The following is a 19,731-nucleotide window of genomic DNA, read 5'->3' on the forward strand; positions in this document are numbered from 1 at the left end:
TACGCTCTAGAATCTGTGATAAAGGTATCTATTTTTAAGCGTTTTGACGTCACGAAAATTCTACTGCTTTTCAATTCATGGTTCCTTTAAACGTCACTTATTGTCGAAAATTGAGGGTCTCTTCGAACTTTTAGAGAGGAATTCAGCGCATTTATTGTAATGAAAATCAGTTCAGAAGGTTGCGAGTTGCACCCGGGTAAAGAATGCATTATGACGTCATGAAAATTGATTTCCTTTTTTTCAAGACTTTTAACTTCAACACTTTTGTAGTATTTCTTCAATGGAAGTTTAACAGAACAATGCGCTTCAATAAATGAATTGAGTTATCAAATTTTTAAACGAAACTAAGAAACTTATTGTTTTTTCGCATAAACGCGGTTATTTTAAAACGTTTCTTATAAAAACATAAAAAAATGATTTGAGAATAAACGAACTATCATATAAATGAAATCCTCATAAATTTTTTAAAATAATTTTTGTTAATCATGAAGCACAGTGTTCGGCATTGCTAACTGAAAAGTTAGCGGCGCTAATTAGATCGCTAACTCACTCAAAGTTAGCGATCGCTAATTAAGACCTCTAAATGTTGCGTAAAAGTTATCGATCTATAATCGCTAATCGCTAATCGATAGTAGAAAGTTTTGAAAAAAGATAAGCAAAACACAAATTTTGCAGCCATCTTTAATTATAATAATATTATAAAATTGTTTAATGATATCGATAGGGGCAGTTTCTAACTTGTTTTGTAACATTTCTGTCCACATCAGTTGCGTCAGTCCACTTTAAGTTTTAGTTAGCGTATTTGATGGATAGTAAAAGTAAAAACTTTTGCATCAAATTTTTCAAAATATTCACCCGTTTATCAATTTTTTTTTACATCAGTTAATGCGAAGATTCTTTTTATGTAGATGTTTTGTTTTGTCCGGAATAGATTTTCATCTATTTTGACATTAATACTCAATAGGTTGATTGATTTATTGATTTATTTTGTTCTGGAAATTTCTATTTTTCACAACTTTTTCATCTCTTTTATATTCAAAGAAGGCTTATGCTTCAGACATAAATTCAAGTGAAGACAATTCAAGAAGTTGCCTATTTCTTTGATTCCAGTCAAAATCGAGATCAAATAGCTTCTGAAATCAATCTTTAACGAAAAGTTAAATACCTGATCGGATTCAAAATTTAAAATCTGAATGATGCCGAATTTATGACCTATAAGTTAATGGACAAATTAACACTCCAAAGAGGTAGCGTTCTTCAGTTAGCGAAACTAAAAATTAGCGGAACTTTCTTATTCGCTAGCTGAAGAAGAAATTAGCGAGAAAATAAATTCACTAACCGAAAGTTAACGGACTAATCAGCGATTAGCGGATTTGTGCCGGACACTGCCCTTACATGTGTACGTTTTATCAAACCATTTGAAACGTTAAATTTGAACAGCCTATGTGAAACATTTCTTATGTCAAAACACATACACCGTTAACTGGCTTTAATGCATGCTTGCCATATTGCCCTGTTTTATCCGGGTTTCCTCGGATTTAATACAAAATTTAAGAAAAGTCCGGTCCGGTCCCTGATTTTGTCCGGATTTATTCACTTTGTTTGCCAAATCAAGTAAAAGAAACAAATTGTGTTGAAAAACTTTTTACTTATGCTTCCAAAACGAAAATTTTGAGACAAGTTTTATGAATATAAGCATGAACAGTTTTTTGGAAGCCGAAAAAAAAATATAAATCTGCTGATGAGTTTAAGAGAAACAAAAATTATTTCAAATTTGTTTTTCTTGGTTTTTGTTGTGTAATTTCCGGGTGCCGGATATTGACAGGTTTTTGCCAGGTTTTTAGATAAAACAGCCCGGATTTGTCCGGCCCGGATAAGTGCTGAAAAAATTCTAGCAACCCTATTCTATACGATGGGAATCTAGAAGAAGGAAGAGGCTAAACAATTTTCTCACTAACTCGCTTACCAAGCTAAAGACGTTAAATTTTGCATGTGAAGCTTTGTATAAAATTTAAAAAAAATCGCTCAGGTAGTTCGAGAACCGCCCTCACATAAGGAAGGAAACCAGATTTCATATAAATGAAACAACAATTGGTAGAATTGAAGACCTAATGGAGCTATAAAAAAGTCTAAAATTCTTGATTTTTTTTAAATATAGATTAAATCATTCCGGAAATTAAGGATTTAAAATTTGAAATTTAAAATTAATCAAAATTTAAATGATTTTCACAAATTTCATAAATTTCTGGAAGGTATACTACCGTTTTAAGCAAGAATGTCCCATGTGACTTTTTGGTCATTTTCACTTTTTTGCTGGAAACGGTCTCTTTTAGTGTTAACTTTCGAATAAAAACACAAACAAGTATACTTTGTTCTGAACTGATACGAAATTTTCATCAAGGGTGTTGTCTCTATGTTGATAGTTCTACGCAAGAATGTCACACTAGAGAAAATTCTATAAAAAATGCAAATTTTATCAAAATATTGTCTTAAGATGAGTTCAAACTGTTGAATTTAATGTTATTCACTGAAAAGAACACTAAAATAGTGGGCAGAGGAGGAGCGAGAAGCCTTGAGTGTTTTATTTAGAGAAACTTTCACTAAACACTTTTCGGTAGTCACTACTTACAAGATCCATACTCAACTATACATTTTTATAAACAAAGAGGAGCGTGTTTCTCAAATTACGGTTTAGCATGAGTTTTTGGAAAAAAATAAACTACGCAAGCTTTTAAAATGATAGAAAAATTGTAGCTGTGTGACAGTTTTTCGTAGAACTAGCATCGGCATGCGTTCTGATTCTACGCAAAAGTGTCAAACGGAGCATTTTTGGCTCTAATTTGCTGTTTTTTTTTTGTAGGAAATGTAATTTTCTTGGCAGAAAACATTGGAAAATGATTAACTTGAACTGTTCACTACGAAAAAACTGTCGGTGAATTTTTAGTTTGAGAGAAACATTGGAAATATAACTGACATTTCAATCGCGTTTTTTCCGTTTGCACGTTTTTCCACATGGGACAATCTCGCTTAGAACGGCAGTATAGCAAAGCATACTGGGTCAGCTAGTTCTAGATAATTGTTCTTGTTAATTTCCAAACTTTCTAAATGCGAGTTAAAATTTTAGTTATTGAAACCAGTTTGAAGTTCAAACTTGTATGGTTTAAGCTTTTTTTAAAGGAAAGAAAGCTAAATCTAAAATTTTCTCTCTCTCCAGATAGAACAAAATGAAAATCTTTATATGTTAAGTCGAAACCTTAGGTCCGGTTTAAGTCTTTTTCGATCAGATTCTACAGGATTCCTGATAATTATTCATTGAAGTTTTTAAAAATTTGTTTTAAGGCGATAATTTAAATTCGAGTGAGCCTGTTCGAATTCATTTGGATCAATCAGAAGTAGGTATTTCCGGGAAAAAAAACTATTAGAATCGTATCAGAAAAAAGTCATCGAAATCCCAAAACATCTGAAATAATAAAATTTACAATAAAATAAAATATCTAACCCTTTTTGATAATAGAGCAATGCACATTTGGAATATCTAAATGTGCCAAATCTCAACTAATAACTTTTGGAATAATGGACCTTAGAATGAAAACGTAGTAAATCTGCTTAAAAATTTTTGTTTTTGGTGGCTAAGTAAAAAAATTTTACAAAACAATTTATTGTTTTTGGTTTGATTTGCCAAATAAAGTGAAAAAAATCCGGGCAAAATCCGGGCATTTTTCAATGAAATCCGGCCGATCTGGCAACTTTACCATAACTTCTTTATTATCAAAGATAAGATGAAAAAAAATATTTGTATAGTTTTCTACATTTTTGATGTATTATTCTGACGAATTTATAGGGGAGAGTGGGGGATCGTGGGCCATGGGGAAACGTGGGCCACTTTTAATATCTCAGATGTGTGTTGAGATAAAAATCTCAAACCAACTGTCATCGTCGTCGCTTTGCGTGAGCATGTATTCCTATATGTTGTTAACTGAAATATGCATCATATGCTTCTTTTATTTATCAAGCTAAAAATAGTTAGAAAAATTTACTTACATAATTAAAAAAACACCCGCTAATTTCATCGATGGGGAACCTAAAGTGCATAACAAAAATATGCTCATACGCTAATGATCTTAGTTTTGTCACGATCTTTCACGTGGGAAAGGAATTTTTGATGAAACATCAATGAGTCACACAAACGCAACCAATTTGCAAATCATAGCTTGTGGGGAATCGTGGGCCACACATCTTGAATCACCTATATTTTTAAGTTTTTGTACACATTCAGAACTTAAAATACGTTTTACGTATCTGCAAAATTTTCTTACGCCAAATGAAGAGTTATAAAAAATATTTTGTCCATCCTATATAAGAAATTTTGCCAAAACGTTCGCGAGCCAGGTTTTGGAATCTATTCGATCATACACAACTCTCTTTTTTATTTCATCATCTGAAATTGCTTTAAAATAACGAAATGAATTATGAAATCACAGTTTTGGGTCAACTCATGAACTTTGCATGTTATTTGGTCTTTTTGGATTTAGTGGCCCACGAATCCCCACCATTTTTCAAAATCCAAAAAATATTGCTTTTTTTCAAACAGTCAGAATTTGGGAAAAATAATTTATTAAAAACTATAAAAAATACCTTATGATACCTTGAAAATGAAGAAAACCATACCATTTTTTATTTTCATTTTATCTTTTATAATGAAGAAGTTATGGAACAACGAAAAAAAGTGGCCCATGATTCCCCACTCTCCCATATATATATTTTTTAATTTTTTTCCACAAGTTCTGATTATTTAAAAAAGGAATACTTTTTGGATTTTGAAAAATGGTGGGGAATCGTGGCCCACCAAATCTTAATTGACCAAATAACATGTAAAGTTTATGAGTTGACCTAAAACTGAAATTTCAAAATTCATTTCGTTATTTTAAAGCAATTTCAGATGATGAAAAAAATAGTGTATGATCGAATAGTTTCAAAAACCTGGCTTGCGAACGTTTTGGCAAAATTCCTTATATATGAATTGAAGATATGTTCCTTCGCTAAGTGATTAAAACGATGATGAAGAAATTAAGTCTTATTTACTCTCTGGAGCCTCCAATGCATGTGTTACTTATTTCATATATTTTTTAAACCATGATTTTTTCTAAATTTTTTATTATTAAATTATTGTTTTTGTTATTTGATTAAAAAAAAACAAAAAAAATAGAAATCTGTGAAAGTGGCTCCAGAGAGTATTATTCGAGGAATGTGTGATAATTTAACACATTCGTCGCCAAGCTCGTTTTTGGAGTTTTACTAACCCGGCCCGAAGGAATTCTCGGAGCGACAAAATAGGTAAAGAAGGAGAGCTCCAGCTTTGCAGCGTGTGGCTAAACTGGGAGGCTAACATGAGCAAAAGAGCGTTACACGTTTTTGATGTGACGGGGCCTCCCGGGAAATTCACCAGTCACCCGAATATGGGCCCCATGGCGACGAACGTGTTAATTCTATTTTTACTTGGTGGTGAAAAGTTATGTCTTTTTTAGTAAGAACATCTTTTATTTCTTCTCATTTAAATTACGGTGATTAATCTCTTCATAAAATTAAAACTTGGCTAACAGATGCGTAGATTTGTTTACCTAATCTGCTTCTATTTATCAATGATTATTCAAATCTTGAGATGGTCGTACTAAAAACACATAACATTAATCTATAATGCAGTAAAAACGGATTAACAAACACGAATAGCGGTGATAAATATTCATTCAATAAAAGTAATAATTTCAATTATTTTTACAAAATCAATTTTTTAAATTAGTTATTTTATAATCATGAGTAGATCGTGTTTAGCAGTGATCATGATCTACTAAGAAGAAAATTATGCATTTTTCAACTCTAGGGAGGTCGCATTTCAGAAAATGTGTTCCTTGAATTTTAACCAATGCTTTGAAAATATGGCATTATGAAGTTCATATTATTATCGAAATAAATATTTCAATTATATTTTTTTCATGTTGGACTTGAACTCAAACAACATGAAAAAAAAACTTTAAGTCTTATTTTGACAAATTTATCAACGAAAGTTTTATAATTCAAAAAATCAACCAGAGTTAAATATAAAAAAGCCTTGTTAGGTACTTAATTAAAACCACGATGAACAAATTAGCAGTTATTCACTCTTTAGCGCATACTTTATCATTTTTTCCTATTCATTTTATTTTAAAAATCAGAATTTTTAAAATTTTGAACTTTTAAAATATTTTTGTTGTTTAATTTAAAAAAAAAATAAAACTTCAGAAATATGAGGAGGGGACTCCAGAGAATGTTATTCGCAAAGCTTATCTACAACATATGGTAAAATCTGTTCCTTGTTTCTAGGAAACGAAAATAGCAGAAAACACTATTTAAAACAACATTGTAATACAAGCATCGTTTAACTAGATAACAAATAATAAGCTTTCTCGATATGGTGGCTCCAGGGGGAAAATGCAAAAGATTTAACTTACAAATATTATTTTATTCAAACATTCTGATGACTGTTTGTTATCCTTGGTTAAAGAAAATCTTGAAATCTTGATATTCACAAAAAATGAATTTTACGTCTCAGCAATTTTGAAAGCAATAGAATGGAAATAAAATTTTCCACTTTACAGTAGCTTCTAAATAAGAAAAATTTTAATTGGCCAACCCGGTATGCTGGATTGATTTTGAAGGGATTGGGAATTTGAAGGGATTTTGAAGGGATAAATAAGTACTTTAAATGAAGCAGGATTTGTAAACTTTATTTATTTGGAATATGAAATCATTTCAAACCTAAGCAGATTAGCAATTTGTCATTACAGTTCTTTCTTATGTATACAACAGTAGTATACAACTCCTTCCTCTTGATTACAAATATCATTCCGCCCGCTTTGGGATTCCCCAAACTTCATAAGGCTATTATCTACAGAATTGTAGGATACAAGTGGTGCCAAAAGGGCAATCAATTTATAGCGGTCTAACAGCTTTCTCTAAACAAAGCGTTGAACTTTTCGTCGCCTCTAGTGCAATTTTCCAAATCCCTTGGCGCTATTTTGGTCGCCATTATAAAACGTACCAGGCAGGCAGGAGTGCCAAAGCATAAGTCTACCAATGCGATATCCCTTCGATTTGTCCTACTGCCATGTAGCATAAAGTGGAGTGGTGGAAACTCTTTTTTTTTAGGTTGGCATCCTAGCAGAAACTGATGGTATCGGAATTTGGAGGACCGAACCACTTTTGATTATGGTCACGTTTCAGTTTCAATATTCGCTGAGCTATTATGGGAGATAGCGGATAAATGTACGCTACATGTTATTTACTTGTCAGCAGGATCTAAATCTTTTAAATAAAAAAAGATTAATTTACCAGACGTTTTTGACAAATCAATATGCTAAATGTAGTTATGCTTTGGCAGGGCGAAATTAGGTCCGAAAGTTATTGGCAATTAAAACACAAGATTTTGTTAATGGTTTGGTGAAAAAGGCATAAGTTGTTGTTTAAATTAAATCGAAAAATACTTAATCATTTGTCAGATTTTTGGTCATGAGATAGCAGCAAGGCTTGGTGAGTTTTTCGAATTGATTTTGTTTGTATAGATGAATTAAATCAAACTATGATCTATTTATTCCCAACACATTAAGTGCATTGAATCCAAAAAGGCCTATATAACCAGATAAGGTTTGCAACACAGCGCATATCAATATTATTCGAAATTTAGTTGTGCAATCGCGTGAATATTTAAAAAAAACCAACGCTAGTAAAAACTTGTACGTAAAAGTGTTTAAATGTGTTTCTGAATCTTTTTAATATTTAATAACAAAGGAAAGGAAAAATAATTGATAATTTCAAAAGGCATCGATCTATGAGAAGTTCATTAATGGACACTATTGGACACTAGAGTACCCAAATTAGCCAACTTATGAAAATTTTATAAGTTGCAAGCTAAAATTGATCATAGCCCTAGCACAAAGTTGTTTGCTAAATTTAGAGGATCAGTTTGAAAGGAACATTAAAACCCAGTTTTACCATTTATGATAAAAAAAATGAGTTTAAAAAATTAGCTTCTGAAGTGTCAACCAACGAAAACTACATGAATGGTCGTTGATCGACGCTTATAAAAACGTTTTTGATGCCTAATAACAGTTTTATGATAACTCTAAATCGAAATGCATTCTTCAGATGAAACATTGTCATAGTTAAAGCTTTAAAAACACTCAAACTAAAAGAAAATTCGTTTGATAAAGACCAAAATTATTGGTGAAAACTGTTTTTCCGAACAAAATCCACATAATTTTGTATGGGACCTTGTGATAGTACTAATTTTAAATTGTTTAATTTTACAATTCAGTTAAAAGTGGGATTTTATGTGAATATGAAGTTCGATTTGTTTTTTTTTTTTGTAACATTCTTCGAGGTGGAAATTTTAATGAAGGACAGTTTTTTTAAAAATAATTTTACAAGTAATTTATTTTCTATGAAAGTTTCATAAATTTGTTTGGTATAAAAAGTTAATCTATGAAATTCAGGCGAGATCGCAGCAATCCTTGCTCGAGACCGGACATTGTTTGTTTCCTCGCTGCGTTTTTTGTGATTTTCGTTTCTCGTTTTAGAAAATATGAAGAAATATAAAATGGTTATTGATTCAAGTTTAGTGTCTATGTACTTTCTTTGACTTTAAAGTGTAGTTTTGAAAAAAAATGTAAATATTTTTCAAAAAAGTCATTCGCTTGGAATGAACGCCCCCGGAACAAAAGACCATCTTAAGTATGCTATTCTTCAGACGAGTTGTCGGATTGAGCTCCAGTAACCTGCTCCGGATATTCAGATAAGTGGAATTTATCATCAATTTTAACTAGTAACATTTTTGAATTTACAACTATTAGAATAAGAAGTAGTGACGGAAAAAAAATTTTGTCAGCCAAGTAGCAAGCAGCTAATATTCCACATGTCTTATATGATATTTGTGTTCAAGTTGAGGCACAAGAAAAAAACAACGATAGCACTCATGTTCCGCTAAATTTTTCGATGATAGACAATAAAACTGTTAAGTTCCTAGCTTCAAAACAAAAGATTTTTAACTACTCTCAAGCCTCTCAGCTAAATTGATCGTTTAAAAAATCAATTCATTTTCGCCAAACTTGAATGTCCATAGAAAATAAAATTTTAATACCGATCTTGACAGGTGGTCACATCACGAAAAATGATTGATATTTGGCGAACGATGAGTACCTGTTTGCATTTAATAATAATCAACATTATTGTGTACTCATGACATAAAAGCAATTCTATTTTCGTATGATATTTACAGCTATTTCATTGTTCTAATTTGTTTAGTAAAAAAAATATTGTTGGCAATAATGTGTATGACAATTGTTGATATCATAATAAATCAGGAGCTATGGATCAGAGAGGTAGAGGTGTTCAAATGATAGTTTAAAGAAAGTGTGTTAAGGTGTTAAAAATTATGAAAAAACTGAGTTTTGCGCTCCTGAAGGCCTCAAATAATATTTTGAAAAATGCTTAAAATTTTAGTTTCGCTTGTTTTAAAAAGGATTTCTTTTTTCTCATGCAATCGGTGAAGCTACAATAGAAGCCCCCTAAAATATGAGTTAATCGAAAAATTGTTATGCTTAAAGTTTAGACAAAAACAAACAAGGAAACTGGGAGGAAAGTAATAATTTTCAACTTCATGGGAAAGTAATAATTTCCAACTTCATTGATCCTGCCAAGCAAATTTTATCAATTTTTGAAGATATTTTAAAAAATTTCGTGTTACCGTTTTATCACATCATCATTTTAAATTAATTTCAAATACAGTGAAACCCCGATTTTGTCACGCACCGATTATGTCTGCCCCCGATTTTGTCACCTTTTTTACCCGATTTTGCCACTATTTTTTATTTTTTGTAAAAATACTCAGATTCAAACCTTCTTCTTTTGGGATGATTATTAATTGATATCGCGTCAACTAACAACATTTTTATACAACACTAGCTGACCCGGTGTGCTTTGCTACACCTTTCAAAATCGAATGAAATTTTCAGAATTAACTCAAATTTTTACTGTTTTATTGGCATTATTTTGAATCAAATTATAACATAATTCATAAGCAACCGTATAAAATGGGAGCTGCAGCTGGAGTTTCGGATGGCAATCCAAAAGTAACTTAAACTTATATTCTGAATCTTCCATCCATAAATTTGTGTTAATGATCTGATAATTTTAATCTGTTTCTTTAGGCATCGCCCTAAAAAAGGAGGGTCTCAAATAAATCGTACGCAAATAATTCAACTGATAAAATATGGTTGTTTTTGCTTGATATATTCTGGATTTATGCTAGAGAACTGATAAGAGAGCCCCCCCCTGTCCTTCCCTCCCCCCCTGCTGAATGGGTGGTAATCTTTAATAATCATACCCATTTTATTCATTCCCAAAAATCAAATATTGTTAAATTGGTTGATAAGTTTTTAAGCTATACAATAAAATTTATATGGAACCCCGTCCTTTTTTTCCTCTCTACACTGTAAAGCGAAAGGGTCTATGACAATCGTAGAAACATATCTCGTAACCAAGTACCTTTACATGCCATATTTATTTCCATTTGTTGGCTTCGTTAGCATAAATTGAGAACTAATGCTAACACAATTGTATTGGGCTAACCTCCCTCCTCCCATGTACCTACTCACTGAATAGAGCATGGTGTGTCAGATAATCATAGAATCATATCAAAATGATTTTCCATGATAAGTTTTGTCCATTTCTCTCCTCTTTCCTTCCTTTATTCCCAATTCTATCATCCCACTGCAAGAAAGGAATTGTTTGACGAAAAAAAAATTCTCGTATTAAAATACCATCCCATGCCAAATTTGGTTTTATTTGCGTTGTAAATTCTTGAGTTATGCATAAACTTGAAAGGAAGTACCATCCCTCTTCTGTCCTCCCCATTGAATGGAGCGGTGAGATCATAATATTCATAAAAGTATTTTTTGTTCTCAAAAACTTTTTGATACCAAATTTTATTTCATTTGCTCTATTAATTCTCGAGTTATGCAAAAAAATTGTATGGAAGCCCCCCTTTCCCCCTTTTTATCTTTCCGTTGAAAAAAGGTGGCGCTTCAATTTATAATAGAAACATTTCACGTATCCAAATACCCTCACATGCCAAATATGGTTCAATTTGCTCGATCAGCTCTCCAGTTATACTGAAAATTGTAAGGGAGACCTCTTCTCCCCCTTTTCATCCACCTTTTTGAAGGTGTGAGGGATACGAAATAATCATAGAAGCATTTCTCGTACCCAAATATCATTCCATGCCAAATTTGGTTCCATTTGTTGTTGTAGTTCTTGTGTTATGCAATGAAAATTTTATGAAACTTCCCTCCCTCTTTCCATTCTCCCCGCTAGAAGAAGCAAGGGGTCTCAAACAATCATTAGAACATGTCACGTTCCCAAACATCCGCCCATGCCAAATTTGGTTCCGTTTGCTTGATTAGTTTTTGAGTTATGTAAAAAATTAAAAAGAGGCCCCTCCCCCCTTTATATCTCCCTACTGGACAGAGGGAAGGGTTTCAAATAATCATTGAAATATTATTCGTATCCAAATACCTTCCCATGCCAAATTTAGTTCCATTTGCTGTATTAGTATTTGAGTTATGTAAAAAAATATGAAAGAGGCCCCTCCCCCTTTCAAATGCAGGGAGGGAGGGGCCTCAAAAAATCATTGAAATATTTTTCATATCAAAATACCTTTCCATGCCAAATTTGGTTCCAATATCTTGATTAGTTTTCGAGTTATATGAAAAATTGTAAGGTAGCCCCCCTCCCCCCTTCTTATCACCCCACTGAGAGGAGGGAGGGGTACCTAATATTCATTGAAATATTCCCCGTTCCCAAATACCACCTCATGCCAAATTTGATACCATTTGCTTGATGGGTTCTCGAGTTATGCAAAAAATTGTCTTTTATTTGGGAGGCCCCTCCCCCCCTTCCTGTAAGGGGGAGGGGTCCCAAACCAGAATAGGAACCTTCCCCGGCCTCCATTACCCCCACCTGCCAAGTTTCACGTAAATCGGTTTAGTAGTTTCCGAGTCTATAGGGAACAGACAGAAAGACAGACAGACAGACAGACAGACAGACAGACAGACAGACAGAAATTCATTTTTATATATATAGATGATAACATCGATAGCGACGTATGAATGACACAAAGAAAAGATGTCCGATTTTATACAAGTGTTCTTATTCACATTTTAACAATAATAAAGTTGGTAAATACAATCAAAATAATAAATATAACGACACAAAAAATCATTGATATGATCAACAAGCTTGTTTTTGGACCCTTGAAGCCAAAGGGTTATAGTTGCGAAATAGCTTATTTCAAGAAAACACGCTTTAAAGTGGCCGTGTTATTCCAATTTCCATATATTTTTCGAAAATTTGTATTTTTCTTTCGAACGCAAAACTACACACTTAGAAAAATCCACGTAGATTTACATGCAACAACATGGGTAGAAAGGAATCGGGCATTTGCGTGTGATAAAACTGTACAATTCATGTAAATTCCCTGTAGCGTTCAAGCCTGTTGTTTACTGTACATTTACATTTTTTAGCACATCTCATGAATCTTACTGGACAAGGAGTTGTTTCAAAAAATGAAAAAAATCACCGGTTCGAGGCAGAAAAAAACTTTTATTTAACTTTGATCACACTTTTTATTTAAACAACAACACTTACACCGATCTTCATCTTCCAAATGTTGGTTAATTCTCGACGATTCCCCCGATGACGGAAACGACGGCTGGTGCGATAAGACAGCAGAAAATTGGCTGTCGCACAGTTGAGGCTATGATGTTTTGGGGATTTCGCATCAATTTCCTGTAAATATCAGCAATTAGGATGAAAATGTTAAATCAATCACAGTTATTTTCAATATTGATTTACCTTTTATCCGCAATCACGGTCAGATTAAAAGAAAAACTAAAAACTTTTGCCGACAACTTCTGCCGACGCAGAGAGGAACCTGAAACGAATAGGAATGAAAACAAAACAAATCCGACAAACTGAGGCTGATGCTGGAATAAGCATGCTTTGACATGTAATTTTCATTGAAGAGGCAAACATGCTATACTCTTTTTCAAATTTTTCCAGCGGTGGTGTAAAAATGTAAAATCACTTGTAGTGTAAGGTTACATTTTTTTATCTGTGTAGGTATGTAAATGATATAAAAAGATATATTCCTGCAGGTGGAAGTTGGATGAAGAAATATGGTTTTAATGAAAGATCGAGTATACGGTTCCACGTTCAAGATATTAATGAACGAGAATTTATGTTCTTATTTGAAATATGGTATTCAAGTTCCCTTTTTCCGTTTGCTCTTGCTCTCCTAATCGATGAAAGTTTTGTTAATCTAACTCATTTTTAGGTGAACCACAACACAATAAATATCTAAAAATCTGAAAAAGTCACCAAAAAAAGTTTGGAAATGGAACATTGGTTAGGATTATCGACCATTTTTTTCTTTTATATCCCTTTGGCTCTGAGGTCCTCAACTGAGCTGTCTTAAAAGCAATTTCCTTAATTCGCCTCAAGAAGATGACGTCATTTATCGAGAAATCTAAAACATCAGCCCAATTAACTATGTTGTCTGATATCCGTACAGCTTAATTCGAAATAAGCAGAAGGAATGCTCCCCCAGTTGTCAGTTTTAATTTTTTTAAACATTAAAGTTGTTTAGAACAATACATTTTTTCAAAACTTATTTTAATACCTTTGTTTTTTTGTAAGGTCAATAAGATTTAAATCACTGGGGATCATTCATTCTTTTTGATAATACCTGTCCAAACAGAGTGTTTTAAGAAACATACCAACAAAATTTTATGTTATTTCGACCGTAGTTGATAGCAAGCTCAAGCTCAAGCTCAAAAGTTAATCTATGAAATTCATCACGTTCAAATATTGTTTTGAATCTCATTGCATTTATTTCATGAATACTTATTTTGTTTGAACATAAATAATGTCAGCAAGTCATACAAGCTATTAGCAGGTTTTTTCATTCTAATATAGATATATGAAGAACTTAATTTTTTTACAAGATTTTTATTCAAATCACAGATAACTACCTGCTTCGTAAGGGTCCTTTCCTTCCGAAAGTTTGGAAACACCGGATAAGACAGAAACTGTACCTGACAAGTGGTATTGATCTTGCGATATTTGGAAGCCATTGATTGAAGTGCACATAACCACACATCAATTCATGTGTTTAATTATAAAAGCTTGCTTCAATAGCACTTGAATGCAGAAGTCGTTGAATACTGAATCAAACTTATCATCCCATAACCATCCTCTTGAATGGAGCATCCATCGCGTCTCTAGCTCTACAGTTTCAAACTGCAGAATGAAGGCTGAATGAATTTCTGTGAATGAGGTTATGTTTTTTTTCGTGCTGTCGATTTGCGTTCTCCATCAATCCTTTGGGTGCTGTTAACTAAAGCTTAGTTCTTTTAGAAATGGGACATTTACGAATGCCTGTATCTAAAAAACCATTCGTTTGAACGAAATACTTTCTATGAAGAAAAAGAAGGTAATGTTATGAACTTTTATGAAAAAATTTGAAAAAAAATATTTACCGTTTTTTGTTAAAGAAATTTCTACTTTATTCGTGGTATCTCCCATTGGCCGGCGCACACTTTTTTCAGTCATGGTATTGATCAGTTTCTCCAACTTATACTTCGTAAAATTTATATTTTAGGTAGCTTCACCCTCCTTCTTCAATTTCTGATACTTTTTGGTCCAATTCTTCTCTGGACACTGGAAACTGGAAGCATTTTAGTGGATACAGTTGTTTCGAAATGAACAAATTTGAATATTTTTGACCACATTTTTGAACGTTTTTTTTTCGGTACCGGTTTTTCAGCTTAAGAGCTTTGGAACTATCAAAAAATGGTTGTTTGAGGTTGGATTTCAATGAGTCATCACTAGGCAACACTTTCAGCTTATCGGAGAAAATTGTTTTGGACGTTTCAGCGATCTACCCTTAGTTTTTCGTTTATTGAAAATTAAAAATGCTGGTATGAGACTCGACTTCCTTGATGAGCCTGAACCGTTGTTGCCGATCATGTGCTTCTCTCCAATGCTTGATTTGAACTTTGTGGACATTATTGACAGTGTTTGCATACTTATCCACCACAGAAACTCAGTAATTCTTTGAATAATCAACGGTTTTGTCAGCTATCAATTTGATAATGACGTATTTTCAAGGAAACTGTGCAAAATTATTTTTTTCTTTTTCTCTTGCATCGTACATATCTCAAAAACGCGTAAATATAAAATTTTGAAAAAAATAGGTCGAATAGTACTTTTTACAGGCAACAAAATGCTGTCAAAATTTTCAATATCCAATAACTAGTTAACGAGCTATTGGCAAATGAAAGTGTCCCATTTCTAAAAGAACTAAGCTTTATGTCACAATGAAAAAGGTAATAATCGATACCGAGATGAACTGAAGTCATCTGACACCCGCGTTGGAATTGCATCATTGATCATTTCATCTCTAAGCAAAAGGATGACACAACGAATGTCATAAAACGATGGGACACCGTCACGTGACCTTCTTCTTCGTCATCAGTGAAAATCTATTCCAGCACCCATAGATTCAGGACAATTTTAGATTTTTCTCCAGTTCTGGTGAACTCGGACGCATTCTACCATGCCTTTGGCCGTTTTTAGGTCTCATGTGATAGTGAAACTTGTGATACTAGATTAAAAGTAAAAGGAAAGGCAGAAATGGACAAAAGCCTCTCCCTATAGTCAAAATTCAGACTGTCAAAAAGAGTCAGTCAAATAATCTGTCCCGAGAGAAAAATGAATTAGAATGTGCGAGTATAGGCGATTTGGAATGGATTCGATAACGATCGAAATCGTTAAATTTATGCTGATGTCGAGTTTCAAATCAATGCAGATAGCTTATAAAATTGTTTGAAAATACACGCATATTCAATGAGCGAGATTTTTTTCATCCATCCGTTCTCACCAAACACGCCTTCAGCATCCGAATTGAATTCAGAGCCTTTCAGAGCAGTGCAAGAAGAAAAGCTGACATAAATGGATAGATACCGAACCAACATATAGGGAGATTTGGGTGGCTTACCTTTTGTCGCCTTCATCGGCCGCGGATGTCGCAGTTGCTGCTGCTGATGATGCTCCTGCTCCTGCTGCCGATGTTGCTGAAGTATCCACGGTAGCCGTCGCTGGAGCTGTTGCTGCAGAATTTGGGGGTGTAGGCACCTCCTCATCCTGTGGCTCGCCTTTAGCAGCTCCGATCCACGAACTGACTTGGTTTGTTAATCCGGAAAACATGTTCACTGTAACGACGACGGATTCAGACCTTTAGAAACCTTCAGACTACGTAAAACGCTTTGGACTTGTTACAAGATTCAACTTTTTCACGGCGCGGTTAAATCACAAGCAAGGAACAATAGGTATCACGTAACTCGAGAGCACGAGATGAATTTTCCTTTACACGATAAGAATTTTCTTCCTCTCACTTTTCACTCTGAACTACTTTTCTACCGATCACAGGAAAAATTATAGGCTGTGCCAAATTGATTGCGATTCTACTCAAGTAAATTTTTCACGCATTTCCTGCTAAGCCAATTTCGAGAATTTCACTTTGCTTGTATTATTTCCCAAGTAAATAAATTTCATGAAAATGCCATTTTCAAGCTTCTCCCCCAATACGCGTTATTGATTTTAAGATATTTATTCACTAGTGCAAAGAAAATTTTCACACACATCGGACATTAATTAAAGACAAAGGATTTTCCCAGCCCTTTTTCAGGAGAAAAATATAATACAACAGTAGGATTAATTTACCAGATTAAGTTGAATAACGAATGTGTAATCTCAGTTGGAGCACACCCGTCCAGTGAAGAATTTGGAAAGGAGGACCTTTGGATAGCAAAATTTTCTGGAAAATGTACCACGAGTTTCAACTTCCGTCCACCACTTGACACGGCAACCGATCGAATTCCAAATCGGAAATCGTTCTGCAAATGCGCATCTGCCGTCGGAGTGAAAAACTACTACTTCACCGACCGAAACGCTCTGGGCCCGAAGGATTCCGAAAGGCACGAAGGCGGTCGAAGTGGAACGTGGCCTCGGGCATGCGTACACTGGCGGACAATTTTGATGGAGTATCGCTACTGTGTCCTCCCATGGCCTGTAGCTGTCAACTATTGCCGAGTTTCATCTGTCACACATTTTCGGGCGATTTTTTTTATATTCTCGGCTTACAAATCAAGTCGAAAAACCGTTAAACTGCAGCCTGGTGGTTCGTTACAGACTGAGCAAAACCGGTTTTTTTTTGTGTTTGAAATTAGAATTTTCAAGAGCATTAAGTTTCTCAAGCTAAAAAGCAAATAATTTAAAAGTAACATTTTGATTTTGTGAAGTTCATACCAACTATATATTCAAGCTTATTAATCACAAATAGTTATGCTAGGTTGAAAAAAATCTCCATTAGGTCAACAGTTATAACCTTATTAAACCTTTGATGTTAACACTATTGTTGTTGTCAACAGATGCATGGAAATCAATCTAATTAATCTTCACTAAGAATTACAAATTCTATTGCGTAATGTTCTTCTAGATTAAACATCTTATTTTTGCAATCCGATGTTATGGTCTTTAAATTCAACTTCCCGGAGATCGTGGCCTTGTTGATAATTTCTTCGAATCTCGCTCATGGTATACATAGCAGGTACCGTAATCCGGTGTAAGATTGATAACTTTTTTCGATATTTTTCGATTATTTTTTCTGTTAAGGGGAATGTGGCATGTTTAATATTTTTAAAACCAGTACTGGGCTCCTATGAACGTAAAACTTATTAGACTTCTTTAAATTTGATTTAAAAATCGATTTAGTCTCTGTTCAGAATTTGATGCTTTGGGGTGACATTGATCAATCTCTATTTTGACGGTTTTATCGAGTTTTCTTGATCATAAAGAATACAAAAAACCATAATAATAAAATTTTAAATGCTTGTTCATCAATTTGACCTAGTTTTTAACCTTTTCTTTAAAAAAATTTATAATCGAAAAAAAGAACACTGATGCTGCATACATATAGGGGCAAAAGTTATAACAATTGCTAAATAGTTTTAGCTTCAAAATACAAATGAAATTTTACCTTCACACGTTCTTCTAAGCTCACCCACTATTACCATTTTCATTTTTTCTTCAAAGTTAACCATTTGATAGGGTTCATAGCCATTTTCCAATACGGGCTTACTCTTGGAAAACGTCCTTTATTTTTGAATATAAAAAGTTTATCACTAAATGCCTATAAAAATAGCACTACAACTACACAAATACAAAGAAAAAAAGTTGTTCTTTCACATTCAACAACTCGTTTGCTTCTAAATGCTTTTTGGTATCTTCAGGAGAGCTGTTTGTTTGCGAGCCTTGGAAAAGACAGATATTTTAAGATTTTGCCTATTTGATACTCAATTAATAGGCTTTCAAACGTAGAAAACAGTTTTCAAAAATTCAAACTATAGACTTAGTTATTGATGATTATTTGGCGAAATTTCATGTTGATCAAAGCTACCCCGGTGATCAATGTTACCCCGTTTTACGGTACATACTTATTCGGTTGATTGGTGGTTTGAACACTTATAAGATGCTAGTCATAAATAGTAAGGCTTAGAAGAATTTGAAAGACAAAAAACATGAGCTCTTTTTTTTCCTGAAATAAAATAAAATCTTTTCTGAGTCATTTTCAGGCAATATTAAAATGTTTGGTCCACGAGTCTGCATACTAGAGATGTACCGAATATTCGGTCGGCCGAATATTCGACGCCGAATATCGCCAAAAAACTGTTCAGCCGAATATTCGGCTCACCGAATAGTTGAGCTAAGTTTTCAGCCGAATATGCCTTTTAGGCCGAATATTTATTACTAGCTGATTTTACTCGGCCTTGCTCGGGTTCACATAAAAATATAAATCGTTTAATTTTTCGAAATTTTAGAAGCTTTGCATTCATCATAATAAGAAATTTGGCTCATATTTAGCCATGTAACCTTTTCTAGGCATTTGTAAGTTTTGTTAGTCTCTTTTAAGCTTTGTTTGAGATTATTTACTGCGTTTATCGTTTTCATGATATTGAAAAAAAATATAGTTATGAGGTTTGTATTCATAGAATTTTGAGATAATTTCCATTGTATGCTTATTCATCCCATCACGAAAAACATTTTATACCCACCGTTTTTTTTTTTGGAAGATTGAATAGATTTATCCTTGTTTTATCTTCAAATGATAAAACTGTTTTTTATCGTTCCCCTTTCCCATCTAGTGAAAATCTCTTTTGGAGTTTATTCTACTTTTCAAGATGGATGATCTCCCCGTACAATGGTGTACTCATGTTTTATTTACATAAACATAAAAATTTAAAAAAAAAAAAACTTCCGTACCGTGGTTGAATTAAAAGGAATCTTTCGATTGCTTTGATTCAGTTGAATCATTCAACCAAGGAGGCTCACAACACAACAGAGTGAAAATGGCATCCAAGCCGTTCGAGCCAAACGTGTTTTTAAAGTTGAAGAAGTGTATCGCGGGGCTACGGAAGAACCATGCATGTTTTCAATTGCAGGTTAACCTTTTTTCGCTGTTTAATTTTACATTGTCTTATGATAGTTTTTCTTTGTTAAATAGATTTTAGTATAATAGTTGTT

At 33.4% G+C, this 19,731-nt stretch overlaps 2 protein-coding genes across 9 annotated transcripts in view; one reads left to right on the forward strand and one right to left on the reverse strand.

Moving 5' to 3' along the window:
• The window catches only part of LOC129755214 (synapse-associated protein of 47 kDa), an 87,936-nt gene that overhangs the window by 51,806 nt on the left and 16,399 nt on the right, over positions 1-19,731 (reverse strand). For 6 of the 8 annotated variants that reach the window (XM_055751594.1, XM_055751591.1, XM_055751596.1 and 3 more), the window contains exon 2: positions 16,148-16,361. In XM_055751594.1, coding sequence (XP_055607569.1) covers positions 16,148-16,361 — 214 coding nt within the window. Of the gene's footprint in view, positions 1-16,147; positions 16,362-16,428; positions 16,566-16,872; positions 17,047-19,731 lie in introns of those variants that run through there. The other 2 variants (XM_055751593.1, XM_055751592.1) reach the window with 2 other exon arrangements.
• The window catches only part of LOC129755221 (zinc finger CCHC domain-containing protein 10), a 56,650-nt gene that overhangs the window by 18,427 nt on the left and 18,492 nt on the right, over positions 1-19,731 (forward strand). The window lies entirely within an intron of this gene.

Source organism: Uranotaenia lowii, chromosome 3 (genome assembly GCF_029784155.1).
Source record: "Uranotaenia lowii strain MFRU-FL chromosome 3, ASM2978415v1, whole genome shotgun sequence".
In the NCBI taxonomy this organism is placed as follows: Eukaryota; Metazoa; Arthropoda; class Insecta; order Diptera; family Culicidae; genus Uranotaenia; species Uranotaenia lowii.